General features: G+C 38.8%; 1 protein-coding gene across 1 annotated transcript in view; it reads right to left on the bottom strand.

Moving 5' to 3' along the window:
- The window catches only part of DDX10 (DEAD-box helicase 10), a 311,460-nt gene that overhangs the window by 259,300 nt on the left and 31,268 nt on the right, over window positions 1–20,892 (bottom strand). The window contains exon 10 of the mRNA XM_004016001.6: window positions 39–140. Coding sequence (XP_004016050.2) covers window positions 39–140 — 102 coding nt within the window. The remainder of the gene's footprint in view (window positions 1–38; window positions 141–20,892) is intronic.

The following is a 20,892-nucleotide window of genomic DNA, read 5'->3' as shown; positions in this document are numbered from 1 at the left end:
TTTCTAACAATAACATCAAGACAGCAAGTCATTCTTACTTGATTTCCTTCACAGGCACTTTCTTCTGAAGAAGCTGCTGCACCATCCCTTTTTCTTCTGAGGGAAGCAAAATTAATAAAGCTTCACCATCCTCTTTGTACCTAAACAAAAAAACAAAATCTCTTCCACATTAGCATTTTTCTTCCACAATCTGCATTTTACATTTTAACACCTTGATGAATAGGTAACAGGAAAGCAAATTCACCAAATTAGTAAATATTAGGAATACCATGTTCTTTAACATCTGTGACAACAGAAAACTAGGGCTTCTTGAACACCTTTTTCAAATATTCATCACTACTTACACTTCCTAATGATTTTGTACTACAACTCCTAGTAAGGACACACACAAAAAGATAATCTCAAAACATTCTCTTAAGGCTTTGTATTATAAATATGAGGGGAAAATAAATTTTTATAGTTAATCAAATAAACTACTTACTGAGAAACTCTGTGCCAGGTATAAACTGGGAAGAACAAAAACAAGATGAATATCCCTGTCTTCAGTGATCTAAAAATATGGTTACCAGAAAAGACAAACACACACAAAAGCAAGAGATTCAAAAACCAGCCCCAGAATGGTAAAGCAGTAAGTGTGAAAGGACAGCCACTGGCAACAAATGCCAAGAACTCAGAATTGAAAGGAAGACACTCAAGGTTAGCCAAAGAAAAAGAGAAATATGTCACAGCAAATGAAATGTGAGGTGGGCCTAAAAAATGTACAGAAAGGGAAGTGAAGTCGCTCAGTTGTGTCCAACTCTTTTCAACCCCATGGACTGTAGCCTACCAGGCTCCTCTGTCCATGGGATTTTCCAGGCAAGAATACTGGAGTGGGTTGCATTTCCTTCTCCAGGAGATCTTCCCTACCCAGGGATTGAACCCACGTCTCCTGCATTGTAGACAGATGCTTTACCATCTGAGCCACCAGGGAAGTCACATAGAAAGGGAAAGGCTACAATAATCCAGAGAGGAAAAATGGCATGAACAAAGGAGTGGGAACCAGGAAATAAACACAAGAGTAAACTAAAGATGGGAGAAAGATAGCATTTTTTAAAAAGCTGAAGGATAAGAAACTCTTTTAACATTCTATATCTAAATTCAGAGATGGAGAGAGGATGTAAAAAGGCTCCCAAAGTCTAGGCCAGAGCTGCAGCAAAAGGGATAAAGAGAAATCTCAAGAATATCAAAAAGGCATCCAAAGATCTCAATCTTTAGACTGACTCATAAGCAAAATTAATAAGTCTAACCATCTACATCTATCTTATCTACCCATTCATGCATTCAGGGATAGTCCAGGAGGATGAGTCATGAGTAAAGTCACAAAGGAGCCATATTCAAACATTTGAAACTATAACTAACAGAATACACACATGAAAAGGTAAGGTTAAGGTGGATTACAACACTGAAATTTAGAAGAAAAAGATTCCCAAAGGAAAAACAAGTCAAAGTCAAATCCCACGAAGCAAGTATCTTTTAATAAAGATCATCACTGGCTGTTTTACATCACACACATCTTTTCCCAGTAATAATGTAAGACACAAATTATCTCCCACGTACCAACACTTAAAATTTTCCAGTAAGCTTTTATTTCAAAAAGAAAAGCCCTTTTAAAAAAGCATAAGAACATTTCCCTCTTTTTTAAAAATGCTTATAAGAATAATCCTATTTACCCATGAGCTAGCTTTTTTTATTTCTGAAGCAATATTCAAGGCCCAAAGCTAAATATATGCATAAAGAGAAATAAATGTTCTTCATAAGACCTACATTTTAAAATTCTTTATATTTAGATATTTTAAGAAACATTGTAGGCACACACACACACACCAAAAAAGCCCTGCATCTGAAATACAACAAAAAATCTCATTTTTATCATCAGTGTTAGTACCATGTTACTTTTATATAACTCTTCAGAATTTATGATGAGCTTCATTTTACACCAACTTGCCAATCTTAAAAACAAGCAACCAATAGAGGAAGCAAATAAAAAGTTCCTGAAAGTCCAAGAAGTTGGCCCAAATAAATAAGCAGCTGATGACTACATATAGGAGACTTTAAACTTTCAATTCAATATTTTTTTTTCAACTCTACCAGGATTTCCTCCACAAAGTAGAAGCCTCAATAGACTGATCATGATTACCTGATATCAGGAAACTTAAGCTCTACATGCTACAAGGAAAACAAGTAAAAAACAAAAAATTGAAATATTTTTAAAAATCTACATCTATTATATAATTTTAACTCATTTAACACATATCTGAGTACTACGAATATTAGTGTATTCTCTTGACGATTAAACTGATACGTATGAATTTGCCTTTCATACCTAACATACACCATATGTACCTAAAAGCTGCTCACTAAATATTTGGTGAAAAAATGCAAACAAACCACTAGAAGTTGCACTAGCAGATGAAATACTGAATTTGGAGCTAAGAGAGCTGATTTCAAGCCCCAGCCCTACTATTCATTAGCTTTATAATCTTGAATAATGAATCATTTTATCTCTACATATTGCATTTTCTTATTTATAAATTACAGTTTGAATTATATTATCTTTAATCCTTCAGGATCTAAATTCTAGTATCAATATACTAGTCACTGTTCACAATATAAGGATGATCAAGAGGTGTGGAAATGGGGGCCACTGTTGGTCACACTCTGCTATTCCACAGTGCTTCTCTTTTTTTGTCCCCTCCCTGTGTCTGCTTCTATCCTCCCTAGGCCTTACCTGTGGCAGCAAGCCCCAGGAGTTCCTGTCACTGAGGGAAAACAGTACAGTCAGCCATGCAGATGCAGACAGACAGTATAAAAATCAAAGTTCAACTGTTCCTCCTGCACAACATGATACAAAGGAGAGCTTATTCCAAGAAAAAGGGTATCTCTGAGTCACAGAGTATCTAAAGACCCTACACTGTACGCGAGACAGCAAAAGAGACACAGATATATAGAACAGAATTTTGGACTCTGTGGGAGAGGGAGAGGGTGGGATGATTTGGGAGAATGGCATTGAAACATGTATACTATCATGTAGGAAACGAATCACCAGGATACAGGATACAGGATGCTTGGGGCTGGTGCACTGGGATGACCCAGAGAGATGATATGGGGAGAGAGGTGGGAGGGGGGTTCAGGATTGGGAACTCATGTACACCCATGGCATATTCATGTCAATGTATGGCAAAACCAATACAGTATTGTAAAAATAATAAATAAAAAGACCCTACACTAGATTCAAAAAGAAAAAAAAAAAAAAAAGACTGGAAAATATCCTGCAGCCTAAGTCATCTGCAGCCTAAGATCTTAGAAATACAAACAGGTATAACCACATATGCTCAACAGTTTGACAAATGAGGTTCACCAAAAATTAACTGGAAAGACCCCAAGCTAACATGCATTGCATGGAAAGCTTCCAGCAAACTGATTAAGTATAAGAATGTATGGAGTTCATTTAACTGTCAACTCTGTCCCAAGAAAAGAATTTTAAAAAAAGACTAAAGTTTTAATTAAAAAGAAAATGAAAACTCATAAAAGTGGTACTGATTCTACTGAAAATTATACTTTCAGGAACCTAAGAGATGATTAATCCCATTTCAAAGAAAAGAAACTGAGATGTTGATAACATAAGGTCCGCAGGTACACAGCTATCAATCAGGTGACACAGCTGCATCTATACCTAAATTTCTTGACTTGTAAGGATAGTGTTCAATCAACTACGGGATATTTGTCTCTCACAGTTCAAATAAAGAAGATAAATTCATATATTTAAGTTTATCCTTGTTAGGTAGTTAAAATAGGAAACAGGAGTCCAGAATGGCAGTGGCTAAAAAATAAGGAAGCGAAAAGCCTGTGAAAATAGAACAAAGGAAGGTCCAAGGACCAGAGTGAGGACCTCAGGTAGAACAAACAGCACTCCTGGCTAGCCCAATTTACATAGGGCAGGCCCAGGGAGAGGGAAAAACATATAAAAAGAGGAGCCAAAGGGCTGGCTCTCCCCCTCTGCCCCCCATCCCATGCGCTGAGCTGTGACAACACCGAGGGCTTTAATGTCTATCACTCCAAATCTTTGTTGTGATGAGACAGAACCGTGGAGCGTACACTCGCCTGACATCCTCATGACCACAAGTGACAGCAAACAAATAAAAATATATACTTTCCTTCTCTAAGAACCTGACTTGGAACATTCTACAAGCTGACTTTGCAACATTCTAGAAGCTCTGCAAGGGAGCAATGGCTACTAGACTTTATTAAAGGCAAAGAGCTAGTTTGGGGCACACTGGCAAGACCATGAGTTGTAGAGTCAGTAAGACCCAAGTATAAATCCCAGTCACAATACTCCCAGAGTGATCTTCAGTTCAGTTCGGTTCAGTCACTCAGTCATGTTCAATTCTTTGCAAACTCCATTTGAGTAAACCCCAGAGTTTACTCAAACTCATATCCATTGAGTTGGTGATGCCATCCAACCATCCCATCCTCTGTCATCCCCTTCTCCTCCCGCTTTCAGTCTTCCCCAGCATCAGGGTCTTTTCAAGTGAGTCAGTTCTTCACATCAGGAGGCCAAAGTACTGTAGTTTCAGTTTCAGCATCAGTCCTTCCAATGAATATTCAGGACTGATTTCCTTTAGGATGGACTAGTTGGATCTTCTTGCAGTCCAAGGGACTCTCAAGAGTCTTCTCAACACCGCAGTTCAAAAGCAACAATTCTTCATGAGTGATCTTAAGACACATCTTTACCTCAGGATCTCTGAGAAACAGTTTTCTAGTACAAAGACTTCTTTCATAAAGCTACTATAAAGGCTAAATGATTTCATTCATATTCACCCAGCTATGTGTTAAGAAGTGAATGGCTAAGCCACAACCCTTTGTTCCCTGTGAGGGTGCAGGAGAAGAGGGTAGGGAAGAAGCTATCCTGGCCAAAAAAACAAGGGATACAGTTTAATCTTTTCCTCATAAACATACTAATCACAAGTTTCCCGGGAAACAGGAAAGGTAAATCTGCTACAATGAGAGGCCTCATCTATGAGATGCCAATATGATATACTAGGTTTGTTTACAGTCTATGAATTTAAGAGGTTGGTCTCTGAGGTCAGCTTTATAACTAAACCAATGGTCTATCTGTGTAAGTGATAAACCTTATATATCACTTAGAGACTTTGAGGTTAATCTGAGCCAGAGCACAACCTGATGTGTCAAAGATGCATCTGTGGAGAGTGATGGAGATCCCAGACCTTTTCCCACTTCACCTATACCTTGCAATTACCTTTGTACTTGAAATTACATATCAAGCTTGATATTAGGTGTGGGAGGCAGCTTCTAAATTACTGGCTCCCAATACAGTAATATTGCTGGGAGATTATCAATAACCTCAGAAATACAGATGATATCACCCTTATGGCAGAAAGCAAAAACTTAAAGGGCCTCCTGAAGAAGGTGAGAGGAGAGTGAAAAAGCTGGCTTAAAACTCAGCATTTAAAAAACTAAGCTTATGTTTTCCAGTCCCATCACTTCATGGCAAACAGATGGGGAAACCATGGAAACAGTGACAGACTTCATTTTCTTGGGCTCCAAAATCACTGCAGATAGTGACTGTAGTCATGAAATTAAAAGATGCTTGCTCCTTGGAAGGAAAGCTATGACCAACCTAGAGAGCATATTAAAAGCAGACACATCATTTTGCCGACAAAGGTCCATACAATCAAAGCAATAGTTTTTCCAGTAGTCATGTATGGATGTGAGAGTTAGACTATGAAGAAAGCTGAGCGCTGAAGAATTGATGCTTTTGAACTGTGATGTTGGAGAAGACTCTTGAGCATCCCTTGGACTGCAAGGAGATCAAACCAGTCAATCCTAAAGAAAATCAATCCTGAATATTCATTGGAAGGACTGATGCTGAAGCTGAAGCTCCAATACTTGGCCACCTGATGCGTAGAGCCGAATCATTAGAAAAGACCCTGATGCTGGGAAAGATTAAAAGCAAGAGGAGAAGGAGACAACAGAGGATGAGATGGTTAGATGGCATCACTGACTCAATGGACATGAGTCTGAGTAAGCTCCAGGAGATGGTGAAGGATAGGAATGTCTGGTGTGTGCAGTCCATGGGGTCGCAAAGAGTCAGACATGACTGACTGACTGAACAACAACAAATACAGTAAGTTCCCTACATCTGAACCTTCTAGTTGTAAATCTTCAAAGTGAGAATACATTTGCATGTCCAATCACAAAAGTTAGTTCATGTGTCTGGTGCACACTCTCATATGCAGGCATCCTCTACCAATGGTTGCACTTCATAGTATATTTTACTATGCAGTATTGTATAGTATCTTTATTTCAAGCCACATCTAATAGTGTATTTTACTGTACAGTATGTATAGTATCTTTATTTCAAACCAGATCTGCAAGAGGACATCTTCACGGTATTCCTTGCTGTGGAACACAAGGAGCTTAGTAATGAAGGCCTGATGGAACTGGAGGCTAAGAGAAAGGATGAAGAGAGACAACAGGAAGAAGTAACTGAAGACCAAAGAGATTTACATAGCAGGAAATGGCAAGGACATTTCCTTTATTTGAGGAAACACTGTTAGTTTTTGAAGCACAGGACCCAAATGTAGAACAGTACACAAAGGTTGCAGCAGTTGTTCAGAATGCAATCCTTTGTTACCATGTCATCTATGACCAAAAAAAAGTGCTACTATCTAGACATCACTGGATCATATTTTTCAAGAAGTGAATCCTGCAAGGAACCAAAACCCAGACCATCAAGGTCAGGCATGAGTGAAACTGCAGCTTGCCCTCCATCTCCTATTGCTGAAGATCCTTCAGCTCTACCATCTCCCACTGCCTCTCCCTTCTCCAGCTAGTAACTCTTCTTACCTGTTTACTTGATGCCAGCCCCGGTATGCCAGCTGTTATACCATACTACTGTACTTTTTAAGGTACAATACTACAGGATTTAAAATGTTTTCTTTGTTTTTTGTGTTTCTTTCTTAAGTATTATTCATGTGAAATGTAATATAAACCTATTATAGTACAGTTCTGTATAGCTAATTGCATTAGCTGGATACCTAGGCTAACTTTGATGGACTCACGAACAAACCAGACTTATGAATGTGCTTTCAGAACAGAACTCATTTGTATATAGGGGACTTACTATAATCTGGGCCTCCTGGCCAAGATGAAGTGTTGACATTGGTCTTAGGTTTGATAGTTACAAAGGCAACAAAAGCAAAAACAAACGAGAAAAGAAAACCATCAACAAAACAAAAATGTAACCTATTAAGTGGGAAAAATATTTGCAAACCACATACCTGATAAGGTTTATAACAACCAAAATGTTCAAGAAACTCACACAATAGCAAAAACCAAACAATCTAACTCAAAAAATGGGCAAAGAACTTGAGTAGACATCTTTTTCAAAGAAGACGTACAAATGGCCAACAGGTACATGAAAAGGTTCTCAACATACTAGTAATTAGAGAAATGTAAATCAAAACTACTATAAGATATCACCTCACATCTGTCAGAATGGCTATTATACAAAACATTGGAAATGACAAGTATTGGCAAGAATGTGGAGAAGCGAACCCTTGTGCCCTGCTGGTGGAAATGTAAATTGGTGCAGTCAGTACAGAAAACTACCATCACACGATCCAGCAATTCCACTTCTAGGTATTTATCCAAAAAAACCAAAAACACTAACCTACAGAATCTGTTCTCTATGTCTGCGTCTCCATTGCTGCACTGAAAATAAGTTCATCAGTACCATCTTTCTAGATTCCATATATATGTGCTGTAACACGATATTTGTTTATCTCTTTCTGAATTATTTCACTCTGTATAATAGGCTCTAGGTTCATCCACCCCATCAGAACTGAATCAAATGTGTTCCTTTTAATGGCTAAGTAGTATTCCATTGTATATATGTACCACAGTTTCTTTAGCCATTCATCTGTCAAAGGACATTTAGGTTGCTTCAATGTCTTAGTTATAGAAAATGGAGCTGCAATGAACACTGGGGTACATATAACAATTTAGAGGGGTGGGAAAGGGTGGGAGGTGGGATGAAGGTTCAAGAGGAAGGAGACATTTATACACCTATGGCTAATTCATGTTGATGTATGGCAGAAATCAAACCTATATTCTGAAGCAATTATCCTTCAATTAAAAATAAATAAATTTTTTAAAAATATTAACTCAAAAAGATATATGCACCCCCTTGTTCACTGCAGCATTATTTACAATAGCCAAGATATGGAAACAACCTTAGTGCTCACCAATGGATACACAGATAAAGAAGATGGGTGTGTGCGTGTATTAGTTGTGTCTGATTCTTTGCAACCCCATGGACTGTAGCCCACCAGGCTCCTCTGTCCATGGAACTCTCCAGGCAAGAATACCAGAGTGGGTAGCCATTCCCTTCGCCAGGGGATCTTCCCAACTCAGAGATAAACCCAGGTCTCCTGTGTTGTAGGCAAGATGCTTTATCATCTGAGCCACCAGGGAAGGCCTGTGTGTGCGTGCGTGCGTGCATGAGTGCGTGCATGCGTGAGTGCATGTGTCTCTGTGTGTCTGTGTGTGTGTGTGTGTGTGTGTGTGTAAAAAAGTAAAGTCCATGCTGTAAAAAACAATATTACACAGGAACCTGGACTGTTAAGTCCACAAATAGAGGTAAATTGGAAGTGGTGAAGCAGATAATGGCAAGGGTAACTAAACATCAACATTTTAGGAATCAGTGAACTAAAATGGATAGGAATGGGCAGATTTAATTCAGACAACCATTATATCCATTACTGTGGACAAGAATCCCTTAGAAGAAATGGAGTAGCCTTCATAGTCAACAAGAGAGTCAGAAATGCCCTACCTGGCTGCAATCCCCAAATGACAGAATGATCTCAGTTTGTTTCCCTGGCAAAACATTCTACATCAGCGTAGCCCACGTTTATGCCCCAACCACTAATGCCAAAGAAGCTGAAGGTGAACAGTTCTATGAAGACAAACAAGACCTTCTAGGACTAACACCAAAAAAAAGATGTCCTTTTCATCATATGGAACTAGAATGCAAAAGTAAGAAGTCAAGAGATACCTGGAGTTAATAGGCAAGTTTGGCCTTTAGAATTGCCAAACTACCCTATTACTCCAGGTATCACTTGACTAGCTCAGCTGGTAAAGAATCCACCAGCAATGCAGAAGACCCCGGATCAATTCCTGGATCAGGAAGATCCACCAGAGAAAGGATAGGCTACCCATTCCAGTACTCTTGGGCTTCCCTGGTGGCTCAGCAAGTAAAGAATCCACCTGCAATGTGGGAGGCCTGGGTTCGATCTCTGGGTTGGGAAGATCCCCTGGAGAAAGGAATGGCTACCCACTCCAGTATCCTGGCCTAGAGAATTCCATGGAGCGTATAGTCCATGGGGTCTCAAAAAGTCAGACACAACTGAGCGATTTTCACTTTCACTTCACTTTTTACTTTCACTTTTGGCCTTAGACTGCAAAATTCAACAGGGTGAAGGCTAACAAAGCTTTGCCAAGAGAACACACTGGAAATAGCAAACACCCTCTTTCAACAAAACAAGAGATGATGCTATACATGGACATCACCAGACAGTCAATACTGAAATCAGATTGATTATATTCTTCGCAGCCAAAGATGGAGAAGCTGTTTAAAGTCAGCAAAAGCAAGACCTGGACCTGACTGTGGCTCAGATCATGAGCTCCTTATAGCAAAATTCAGGCTCAAATTGAGGAAAGAAGGGAAAACCACTTCAGCCATTCAGATAAGACCAAAATCAAATACCTTATGATTATACAGTGGAAGTGACAAATAGATTCAAGGAGTTAGATCTGGTAGACAGAATGTGTGAAGAACTATGGATGGAGCTTCACAACACTGTACAGGAGTCAGTGACTAAAACCATGCCCCCCAAAAATGCAAGAAGGCAAAGCGGTTGGCTGAGGAGGCCTTACAGATAGCTGAGGAAAGAAGAGAAGTGATAGGCTAAGGAGAAAAGGAAAGGTATACCCAACTGAATGCAGAGTTCCAGAGAATAGCAAGGAGAGATAAGCAGCCTTCTTAAGTGAACAGTGCAAAGGAATAGAGAAAAACAATAGAATGGGAAAGACAACAGATCTCCTCAAGAAAACTGGAGATACAGAGGGAACATTTCATGTAGAGATGAACACAATAAAGGAAAGAAACAGCAAAGCCCTAACAGAAGCAGAGGAATTGGCAAGGATACACAAAAGAACTACACAAAAAGGTCTGAGTGACCCAGATAACCACAATCGTGTGGTCACTCACCTAGAGCCAGACATTCTGGAGTGTAAAGTCAAGTGGGCAGAAGCATTACTATGAACAAAGCTAGTAGAGGTGATGGAATTCCAGTTGAGCTATTTCAAATCCTGAAAGATGGTGCCGTTAAAGTGCTGCGCTTAATATGCCAGCAAATTTGGAAAATGCAGCAATGGCCAAAGGACTGGAAAAGGTCAGTTATTATTCCAATCCCAAAGAAAGGTAATGCTAAAGAATGTTCAAACTACCACACAACTGTGCTTATTTCACATGCTAGCAAGGTCATGCTCAAAATCCTTCAAGCTGGGCTTCAACAGTATATCAACTGAGAACTTCCAGATATACAAACTGGGTGTAGAAAAGGTAGAGGAACCAGAGATGAAATTGCCAACATCTGTTGGATCATAGATAAAACAAGAGAATTCCAGAAAAAACAACTATTTCTGCTTCATTGACTATGCTAAAGCCTTTGACTGTGCGGACCATAATAAACTGTGGAAAATTCTTAAACAGATGGGAACACCAGACCACCTTACTTGTCCTGAGAAACCTATATGCAGGTCAAAAAGCAAAAGTTAGAACTGGACATGGAACAAGGAACTGGTTCAAAATTGGGAAAGTAGTACGGCAAGGCTGTATACTGTCACCCTGTTTGTTTAATTTCTAAGCAGAGTACATCATGCAAAATGGTGGGTTGGATGACTCATAAGCTGGCATCAAGATTGCCAGTAGAAATATCAACAACCTCAGATATGCAGATGATACCACTTTAACAGCAGAAAGTGAAGAAGAACTAAAGAGCCTTTTGACAAGGGTGAAAGAGGAAAGTGAAAAAGCTGGCTTCAAACTCAACATTCAAAAAAACTATGATCATGGCATCCGGTCCCATCACTTCATGGCCAACAGATGGGAAAACAATGGAAACAGTGACAGACTTTATTTTCTTGGCTCCAGTATCATTGCAGAAGGTGACTGCAATTAAAAGATGCTTGCTCCTTGGAAGAAAAGCTATTAACAAACCTAGACAGTGTATTAAAAAACAGAGACATCACTTTGCCAACAAAGGTCCATAGAGTCAAAGCTATGGTTTTTCCTGGCTTGGGAAGATCCTCTGGAGAAGGAAATGGCAACCCACTCCAGTATTCTTGCCTGGAGAATCCCATGGACAGAGGAGCCTGGCAGGCTACAGTCCATGGGATCGCAAGAGTCAGACACAACTTAGCAACTAAATCACCACACCACCATGTATGGATTTGAGAGTTGACCATAAAGAAGGCTAAGCACCAAAAAATTGATGCTTTCAAATCACAGTGCTGGAGAAGACTCCTGTAAGTCCCTTGGACAGCAATGAGATCAAACCAGTCAGTCCTGTAAGAAATCAACCCTGAATAGTCACTGGAAGGACTGCTGCCAAAGCTGATGCTCCAATATTTGGCCACCTGACGCAAATAGTGGACTCGCTGGAAAAGACCCTGACGCTGGGAATGATTAAGGGCAGGAGAGATGGGGGCAACAGATGGTTGGACACTATCACCAACTCAATGAACACAATAACCTTGAGCAAACTTGGGAGATAGTGAAGGATGAGGGAGCTGGAATGCTGCAGTTCATGAGGTCACAAGGAACGCACACAACTTAGGAATCGAATAACAACAAGAGAGTAGATATTAAAAGTTTTCTTTACAAGAAAAAAAATTTTGTAAGTATATATGGTAACAGATGTTAGACATATTTTGATGGTTATTTTGCAAAATATACCAATATTGAATTGTTATGTTGTATGCCTAAACTAATATGTTGTATTCAATAATTAAATAAAGATGGAGTGTGACTTCTGAGTCTGGGTCATAAAAGACACTGCTGTTTACACCTTACTCCTTCTTCCCCTCTCATGTGCTCTCTCTGATGAGGCCAGCAGACACACAGTGAGATGCCATCTGAAGAGGAGGGCCACGTGGAAAGGAATTGGAAGACACCTCTGACCAACAGCCATCAAGAGAACGAATCTTGTCAACAAGCACATGAGCTTGGAAAGAAAGAGACCCCCAGTTGAGTCTCAAGGTACCTGTTATACCTTGACTTCAGCCTTATGACAGACCAAGAGCCAAAGGGCCCAGACGAGCCACACCTGCATTCCTAAACTACAGAAACCACGGGATAATATACGATTCTTGCTTCAGGTAACTATGTTGTGGGGTAGTTCAGTACACCACAATAGATAATTAATATGTCATCTCTGGTTCACGAGTCTGATTTGAGGAACTAATTGTGTTATCTCAAGTGCCTACTCCATTCCAGGCTTTGTTCTAAGTGCTCTGAGAATAACAAGTAGACAAGCTCTTTTGCCTTTGTGGAGCTTATATTCTAGTAAAAAGAAAGAGAAAAAACAATAAATATAATTAATTATTGCTCTAGGATATTTGAAGGTGTTAAGTGTTACAGACTCCAAAATCACTGCAGATGGTGACTGCAGCCATGAAATTAAAAGATGCTTAGTCCTTGGAAGAAAAGTTATGACCAACCTAGATAGCATATTCAAAAGCAGAGACACTACTTTGCCAACTAAGGTCTGTCTAGTCAAGGCTATGGTTTTTCCAGTAGTCATGTATGGATGTGAGAGTTGGACTGGGAAGAAGGCTGAGCACCGAAGATTTGATGCTTTTGAACTGTGGTGTTGGAGAAGACTCTTGAGAGTCCCTTGGACTGCAAGGAGATCCAACCAGTCCATTCTGAAGGAGATCAGCCCTGGGACTTCTTTGGAAGGAATGATGCTAAAGCTGAAACTCTAGTACTTTGGCCACCTCATGCGAAGAGTTGACTCATTGGAAAAGACTCTGATGCTGGGAGGGATTGGGGGCAGGAGGAGAAGGGGACGACAGAGGATGAGATGGCTGGATGGCATCACGGACTCGATGGACGTGAGTCTGAGTGAACTCCGGGAGTTGGTGATGGACAGGGAGGCCTGGCATGCTGCGATTCATGGGGTCGCAAAGAGTCGGACACGACTGAGCGACTGAACTGAACTGAACTGAACTGAAGTGTTATGGAAAAAAGAAAATATAAGAGCATGGTAAAGAGGAGTGTTGGGGCAGTATAAAGAAAGACAGCCATGTGGATGCTTGAGGAAAAAGCATTCCTGTGGAAGAAACAGAATATAAAGGTTCTCAGGCAAAAACATGCCTGGCTTCTAAACAGCAAGACCAGTGAAAAACAAGGGAACAAGAGGAATCGAGATTGTAGAGGGGTTCAGGAGTATAGACCCATTAAACTTCTGCTCTGAGTGAAAAAGGAAGCCATGAAAGGAACGACAAGACCTGACTTGTATCTTCGCTTTTTGCATGTTGTGTTCACCCTCTATGTTGCCACCAATACCCTTTTCCGAAATACAACTTACTTGTGTTTTTAACGGATCACTCTGTCTGCTGTGTTGAGAACAGAAAGCAGGAAAACAAGGAGGAAGTGCTAGGAAATAAGACACTCCTAAGAAATATCCAATAAATAGCAAGGAGAGCTAAGACAGCCTTCCTAAGTCAACAATGCAGAGAAACAAAGGAAAACAATAAAATGGGAAAGACTAGCGATCTCTTCCAGAATATTAAGAGATACCATGGGAACATTTCATGCAAAGATGGGCTCAACAAAGCCCAAAGGGACCTAACAGACGCAGAAGATACTGAGAAGAGGTGACAAATATATACAGAAGAAATATACAAAAAAAGATCTTAATGACCCAGATAACCACAATAGTGTGATCACTCACTTAGAGCCAGACATCTTGAAGTGTGAAGACAAATGGGCCTTGGGAAGCATCACGAGGAACAAAGTTAGTAAAGGTGACAGACTTCCACGTGAGCTATTTCAAATCCTTAAAGATGATGCCATTAGAGTGCTCTGCTCAATATGCCAGCAAATATGGAAAACTCAGCCGTGGTCACAGGACTGGAGAAGATCAGTTTTCATTCAATCCCAAAGAAAGGCAATGACAAAGAATGTTCAAACTACTGCACAACTGCAGTCATTTCACATGCTAGCAAGGTTATGCTCAAAATTCTCCAAGTCAGGCTTCAACAGTACATGAACTGAGAACTTCCAGATGTACAAGCTTTTTAGAAAAGGCAAAGGAACCAGAGATCAAATTGCCAACATCTGCTGGATCACAGAAACAGCAAGAGAATTCCAGAAAAACATCTACTTCTGCTTCACTAACTACACTAAAGCCTCTGACTGTGTGGATCACAACAAACTGTGGAAAATTCTTAAAGAGATGGGAATACCAGTCCACCTAACCTGCCTCCTAAGAAACCTCTTTGCAGGTCAAAAAGCAAAAGTTAGAACTGGACATGGAACAACAGACTGGTTCAAAATTGGGAAAGGAGTACATCAAGGCTGTACATTGTCACCCTGCTTATTTAACTTTATGCAGAGTCATCATGCGAAATGCTGGGCTGGATGAAGCACAAGCTGGAATCAAGATTGCTGGGAGAAATATCAATAACCTCAGATACACAGATGACACCATCTTTATGGCAGAAAGAAAAGAGGAACTAAAGAACCTCTTGATGAAGGTCAAAGAGGAGAGTTAAAAAGTTGGCTTAAAACTCAACATTCAAAAAACGAAGATCATGGCATCCAGTCCCATCACGTCATGGCAAATAGATGGGGAAACAATGGAAACAGTGACAGACCTTATTTTCTTGGACTTCAATATCACTGCAGATGGTGGCTTCAGCCATAAAATTAAAAGATGCTTGCTCCTTAGGAGAAAAGCTATGACCAACCCAGAGAGCATACTAAAAAGCAGGGTCATCACTTTGCCAACAAAGGTCTGTCTAGTCTAAGCTATGCTTTTCCCAGTAGTCATGAACAGATGTGACAGTTGGACCATAAAGAAGGCTGAGCACCAAAGAATTGATGCTTTTGAACTGTGATGCTGGAGAAAACTCCTGAGAGTCCCTTGGACTGCAAGGAGATCAAACCAGTCAATCCTAGAGTAAATCAATTCTGAATATTCATTAGAAGGACTGATGCTGAAACTGAAGCTTCAATATTTCGGCCACCTGATGCGAAGAACTGACTCATGGGAAAAGACCTGATGCTAGGGAAGATTGAGCAGGAGGGGATGACAAAGTACGACATGATTGGATGGCATCACTGACTCAATGGACGTAAGTCTGAGCAAGCTCTGTGAGATGGTGAAGGACAGTAAAGCCTGGCACACTGCAGTCCATGGGGTCACAAGGAGTTGGACATGACTGAGTGAGTAAACCACAAGAAATGTCAGCCCCTTTATCCATCTCTATAGCTATAGTGGTCATAGCCTAACCCAGCTCAATGCTTTTTGATGCAAAATAAAGGATTTGTCTTGCCCTTTTTTAAAGCTTTAAATTGTAGATAACAACAAAAAAGGAAGAAGGCCATTTGAAGAAGCACCAGTCTCTAGGAGGAGTGGTCTAAAGTTAGGATCTTCAGTCAAGGGAAGAATCAAAGCAGTAGGAATTTTCACTGCCGCTGCTGCTACTAAGTCACTTCAGTCGTGTCCGACTCTGTGCGACCCCCATAGACGGCAGCCCACCAGGCTCCCCCATCCCTGAGATTCTCCAGGCAAGAACACTGGAGTGGGTTGCCATTTCCTTCTCCGATAAATGCATGAAAGTGAAAAGAGAAAGTGAAGTCGTTCAGTCGTATCCGACTCTTAGCGACCCCATGGACTGCAGCCTAGTAAAGATTATTCCTAAGATAAACACAGTATGCTTCAATAAATTAATGCTCAGGCAAACTGTCTTTTCACTTTTATTATTTAAATTTACAAACCAATTAAAAACACTATTTTAAAAATTCTCATTATCTATTCCATAAAATACTAGTATTTTCCACAAATAAACCATGAACTCTTCACCAGTTATCACATCAGAAATTTTAACTACTTCCCATCTTCGTATTTGCTGTGGCTGAGTATGCAATGCAAAGAACTAGCTTCTGCTGCCCCCTACTGGAACCACATTTTGCTACCTAACAGTCCCACAAATAAAATCTGAGATTCACTAGACACAGTCAGAAAGGTAAGACTCAGTTGAAATATTGCTGGAATTTTACCACTACTCTGAAAAACCAAACAGTATCTTTTACCTACAAATTCTAAACTGTTTATATATACACAGTTACATATATATAAATTCCCACCTTACACCCACAGACCCCTACTTCCCAAAAAGCATTTTAAAAATTAGGAGTATATAATGTGTAAGGATTTTCATTCCCAAATCTTTTTATTTTCAACTGAGAATTTTTATAAGAAAGAGAAGAGCTGTGTTTTATGAGTACCAAAACCTACAAGCCCTAAAGACATTTGCCTTTAAGCGGTAGAATGTATTGCAGGACAGAGCTTTATAAAACTGCATTCATTTCCTTGCCTCTCTTGCCTCTAAATGAAACCATTTTGTTAAAAGGGGTGTGGACAGTTAAGAAAAATAGAAATTTCTCTAAATTGCTAAAGATCAAAAGAATTTTAAATAGGTGAATAAATTAAAACAGAAAAAGCTCTTAAGGCAGCAAGTACCTAAATCACCATTTATTTTTAGCTAAAATACAGAAAGGGAAAAAAAGGATTCCCCCAAACTGTAGCTATTTTGCCACACTGAATGCATTTACCTGTTTTCATATATTATAGTTCCACTTTCAAAAGCAAGCACTATATGGCAACCTAACTTTAATTACAGCATATACACAGGATTTTCATTAGTTTCAAATTTTAATTTAGCCTTTATTCAATTCAATTATCCAGTCTGATGGCCCATGAAACTTTCTAATTATCTCTAAGTCCATTAACAACAACTTTTAGCTTTTTGCAGTTTGGTTATTTTTTTTATTAGACTGCCTAAGGGAAAATAAGCATTATATATGATGAACTTTTCCACTAATTATACATCTAAAACAATCAACTGAAAATATTTTTAATTGGTTACAAAGGGTCAAACAGGCTTGTACTTTCAAAATTAATGACCATAACAGAAACTACATTACAATAGTTTTTCAAATTGATATTCTCTCTCCAAACACAATCATTGTGATGTTGTACCACCTCTTCATCTCCACAGTTAAAACCAATTTAATGCTCACCATGGCACGTTCAAGTATGTAAGATTTTTAACAACTTTCCAGGAACACAAGCACCCTGAAATATCTCCCCTTCTTGGATCCTTTTCTGATATACTGAGATATCCAATAATCTTCATACAGGATGGATAATTTTAAAACACTGCTAAATGTATTCTACAAAGTAATCAGTTTACCCTGTTCATGCCCACACAACTGGCACATCTAAAAAGTCTGTCTGGCCTTGTCCAATACAGTAATGAAAGATGATATCCACCTATCCAGAGGCCCACAACGCCACAAAATGCAAATGTGTGCATGGGTACATGTAAAAATTCATACTGAGGTGAATAAAACAGTGATGAAATATTAACTCCATCAGCCACTAATGATTTCTCTAAATAACTCACTACAAAAGATAATCCAAAAATGTACCCAACACAAAGACCACTTCTGCACCAGGTACCTTCTTATAAAATGGAAAACAAAGTTGCTGTTCTACCCATGTCCCATTTACTTAGATCCAACTAGAAAACAAAATGTTAACAGTCTAAAGGCAAATCTGTCTGAATGCACAATGAAATCATACACAAAGCCTAGTTCTAACTCTATTACTTGCTCAAATTATATAATTAATTACAATAAAAAGATTTACTTTGAATCCTCTAGTACGATCCTATTGTTAAGTAATTTTATCTTTCACTATTATATTATTCTCTCCTTTCCTTCAGCCCACAGGGTAAATTTGAATCAACTGAAAAATGTTTAAACATTAAAACAGTTCATGAAAATTACACAATAGCTAGGACATGGAAGCAACCTAGATGTCCTGCAACAGATGAATGGATAAGGAAGCTGTGGTACATATACGCGATGCAATATTACTCAGCTATAAAAAAAGAACACATTTGAGTCAGTTCTAATGAGGTGGATGGAACTGGAGCCCATTACGCAGAGTGAAGTAAGACAGAAAGAGAAACACCAATATAGCATATTAATGCATATATATGAAAGTTAGAAAAACAGTAATGACAACCCTATATGAGAGAGAGTAAAAGAGACACAGATGTAAAGAACGGACTTTTGGATGTAGGAGAAGGCGAGGGTGGGACGATATGAGAGAACAGCATTGAAACATATTTATTACCATGTGTAAAACTGATGACCAGTGCAAATTCGATGCAGGAAGCAGGGCACCCAAAGCTGGTGCTCTGGGACAACCCGGAGGGGTGGGGTGGGGAGGGAGGTGGGACACATGGCTGATTCATGTTGATGTATGGAAAAATCCACCACAATATTGTAAAGTAATTAGCCTCCAATTAAAATAAATTAATTTAAAAAAAAACAGTTCATGAAAATTAGAAAATAAATAGGAAGAAGAAACTCTATACCTTGTTAAGGAATAGAACAGGAAAAACTTCCACTTCAGCTGAAACAACAAAACTCACCAAACACAAAGAAAAGAATTTTCCCCTATAAAATCATCCAAAAATGGTGAGTACATGCATGCTCAGTCATTCAGTCACGTCTGACTCTTTGCAACCCTTTGGACTGTAGCCTGCCAGGCTCCTCTGCCCATGGGATTCTCTAGGCAAGAATACTGGAATGGGATGTGAACAGTGGATACAATGAAAATTTTAAGAGAACTAACTCCAAAGAGACTTCCTAGATTAGCAAAGGATAGTGGACACTTTCAAACTTGAGTCCATTGGTTGAAATGGGTACAGAACAGGTAGAAGAGCAAGCCTGCTGGCAAATGATGGACTTTCTTAGATGAGGATTTAAATCCTGGGTCTTAAGGATCCTGACATCCCTGGGAACTCATTAAACTGAAGTTAGTGTTTTAAAAATCAGAAATAACTGGTCCATTTAAACCAATAGTTGAAGTCTCTTCCATCATTAAGCAATAATGTCTCATTGACATCTACATTATAAATACTCATGCATTTCTGAGGAAAGAAAATGCAAAACAAAAGAGACAGTTAATCATAACCAATTTGTGGTTAATCATAACCAATCACAATCTTATTGTGATTACTATTTAGGTTGTTGCCAAACTTTTAAAGAGCAAAATGTAATCACATTTAAAGAACCTCATATTTGTATCTAAATGAGGTAAAAATGCCTATCAATAAGCTCACACCTCAAAATCCTACAGAATTCCCTGAAAGAAAACTTTCATTAGCGACTCAGAAAGATTATAACCTCTCAGTAGACAAAAATGTCTACTTCTCTTTGTACATTTAAACCCAAGAGAGTTGTCATTTGCTCTCATGACTGGAAGAAAATTAGAGATAGAAGGAAATAATCAATCACATTCTACTGTAATTACATATTTTACTGTTTGTATTCCCTCTAGATTTCAAGATGAAAGATGTCAGAATTGTATCTGTTTTTCTCATTATATTGCCTGCTTGGTACAATGCCTGGCACTTAATATGTATCTGTTAAATCCAGATAGAATAAATGAGTGAGTGAATCTAGATTACTCTCAGTTCTAATGTCTATTTTATGGTTCTATTATATGAACCTATGGTTCCTTGATTCAACAATTTTAAACAAAATGTGTTTTAAACATATACCGATAATATTTGATAGAACTTTCCACAATGATAAAAAGGTTCTATACCTGCTCTGTTCAATATGGTACTAACTACATGTGGTTATAAGCAGTTTAAATGTAACTAGTGTGAATAAGAAACTGAATTTTTAATTTTACTAAATTTAAACTTTAAAAGTCACAGGTTGCAAGGGGCTGCAATACTGCACAGCACCCAGACCATTCATTAAGTTTTGGGAACAATATTTAATTACAGACTAGGGGCTCAGTGTTTGGAGATGTGTAGGGGAAGAATCACATTTTAGAATATGGACATATAGAATTCTTGAATTTTCTAGTAGTCCCACCTTCAAAAAAATTATCAAGATTAGATGGTATTTGAATCTGAGTTAAAATACAGAGAGATACATGTAGTTAATAGAGAAAAGAATATCTCTTATCAAGTTGTCTCCCAAGAACTTTTATCTGCCAATCAAGACTGAACCCAGCTGTTTCTCCTCAGTGAAGTTTTCCTTCTCTACTTCCTCCAGAGCTCCACAAAACTTCTGTCAATACCTCTAACACTGTATATGCCTCTACTATAGACTGTTTTAAGGTTTGTTTTAAGGTAACAAACTTCCTTAATGGAATGCACACTATACCTTATTTTTGTGCAGAAGCTACCTCACACATGGCTGGTCTTTCATGCATGGTTACTTAGTGAAAAAAGAATGAAATCTGGGGTCAAAATAAATCTGAGTTCTAGTTCTGTTTCTGCCATATGTTTAGTGATCTTGGGTCTAACACTTAATTGGTTATTCCCAATTCTTATTACCAATGTCAGTAAGATGAACATGTTTATAGAAACTTTATTTTAAGATTAATTTCTGGATATGAAATTACTGAGGTAAAAGGAAGAATTCTAAGTACTACCAAAAAG

The sequence above is a fragment of the Ovis aries genome, chromosome 15 (assembly GCF_016772045.2).
Source record: "Ovis aries strain OAR_USU_Benz2616 breed Rambouillet chromosome 15, ARS-UI_Ramb_v3.0, whole genome shotgun sequence".
NCBI lineage: Eukaryota > Metazoa > Chordata > Mammalia > Artiodactyla > Bovidae > Ovis > Ovis aries.
The sequence above is the reverse complement of the archived record's forward strand: the minus strand, read 5'-3'. Positions and strand labels throughout refer to the sequence as shown.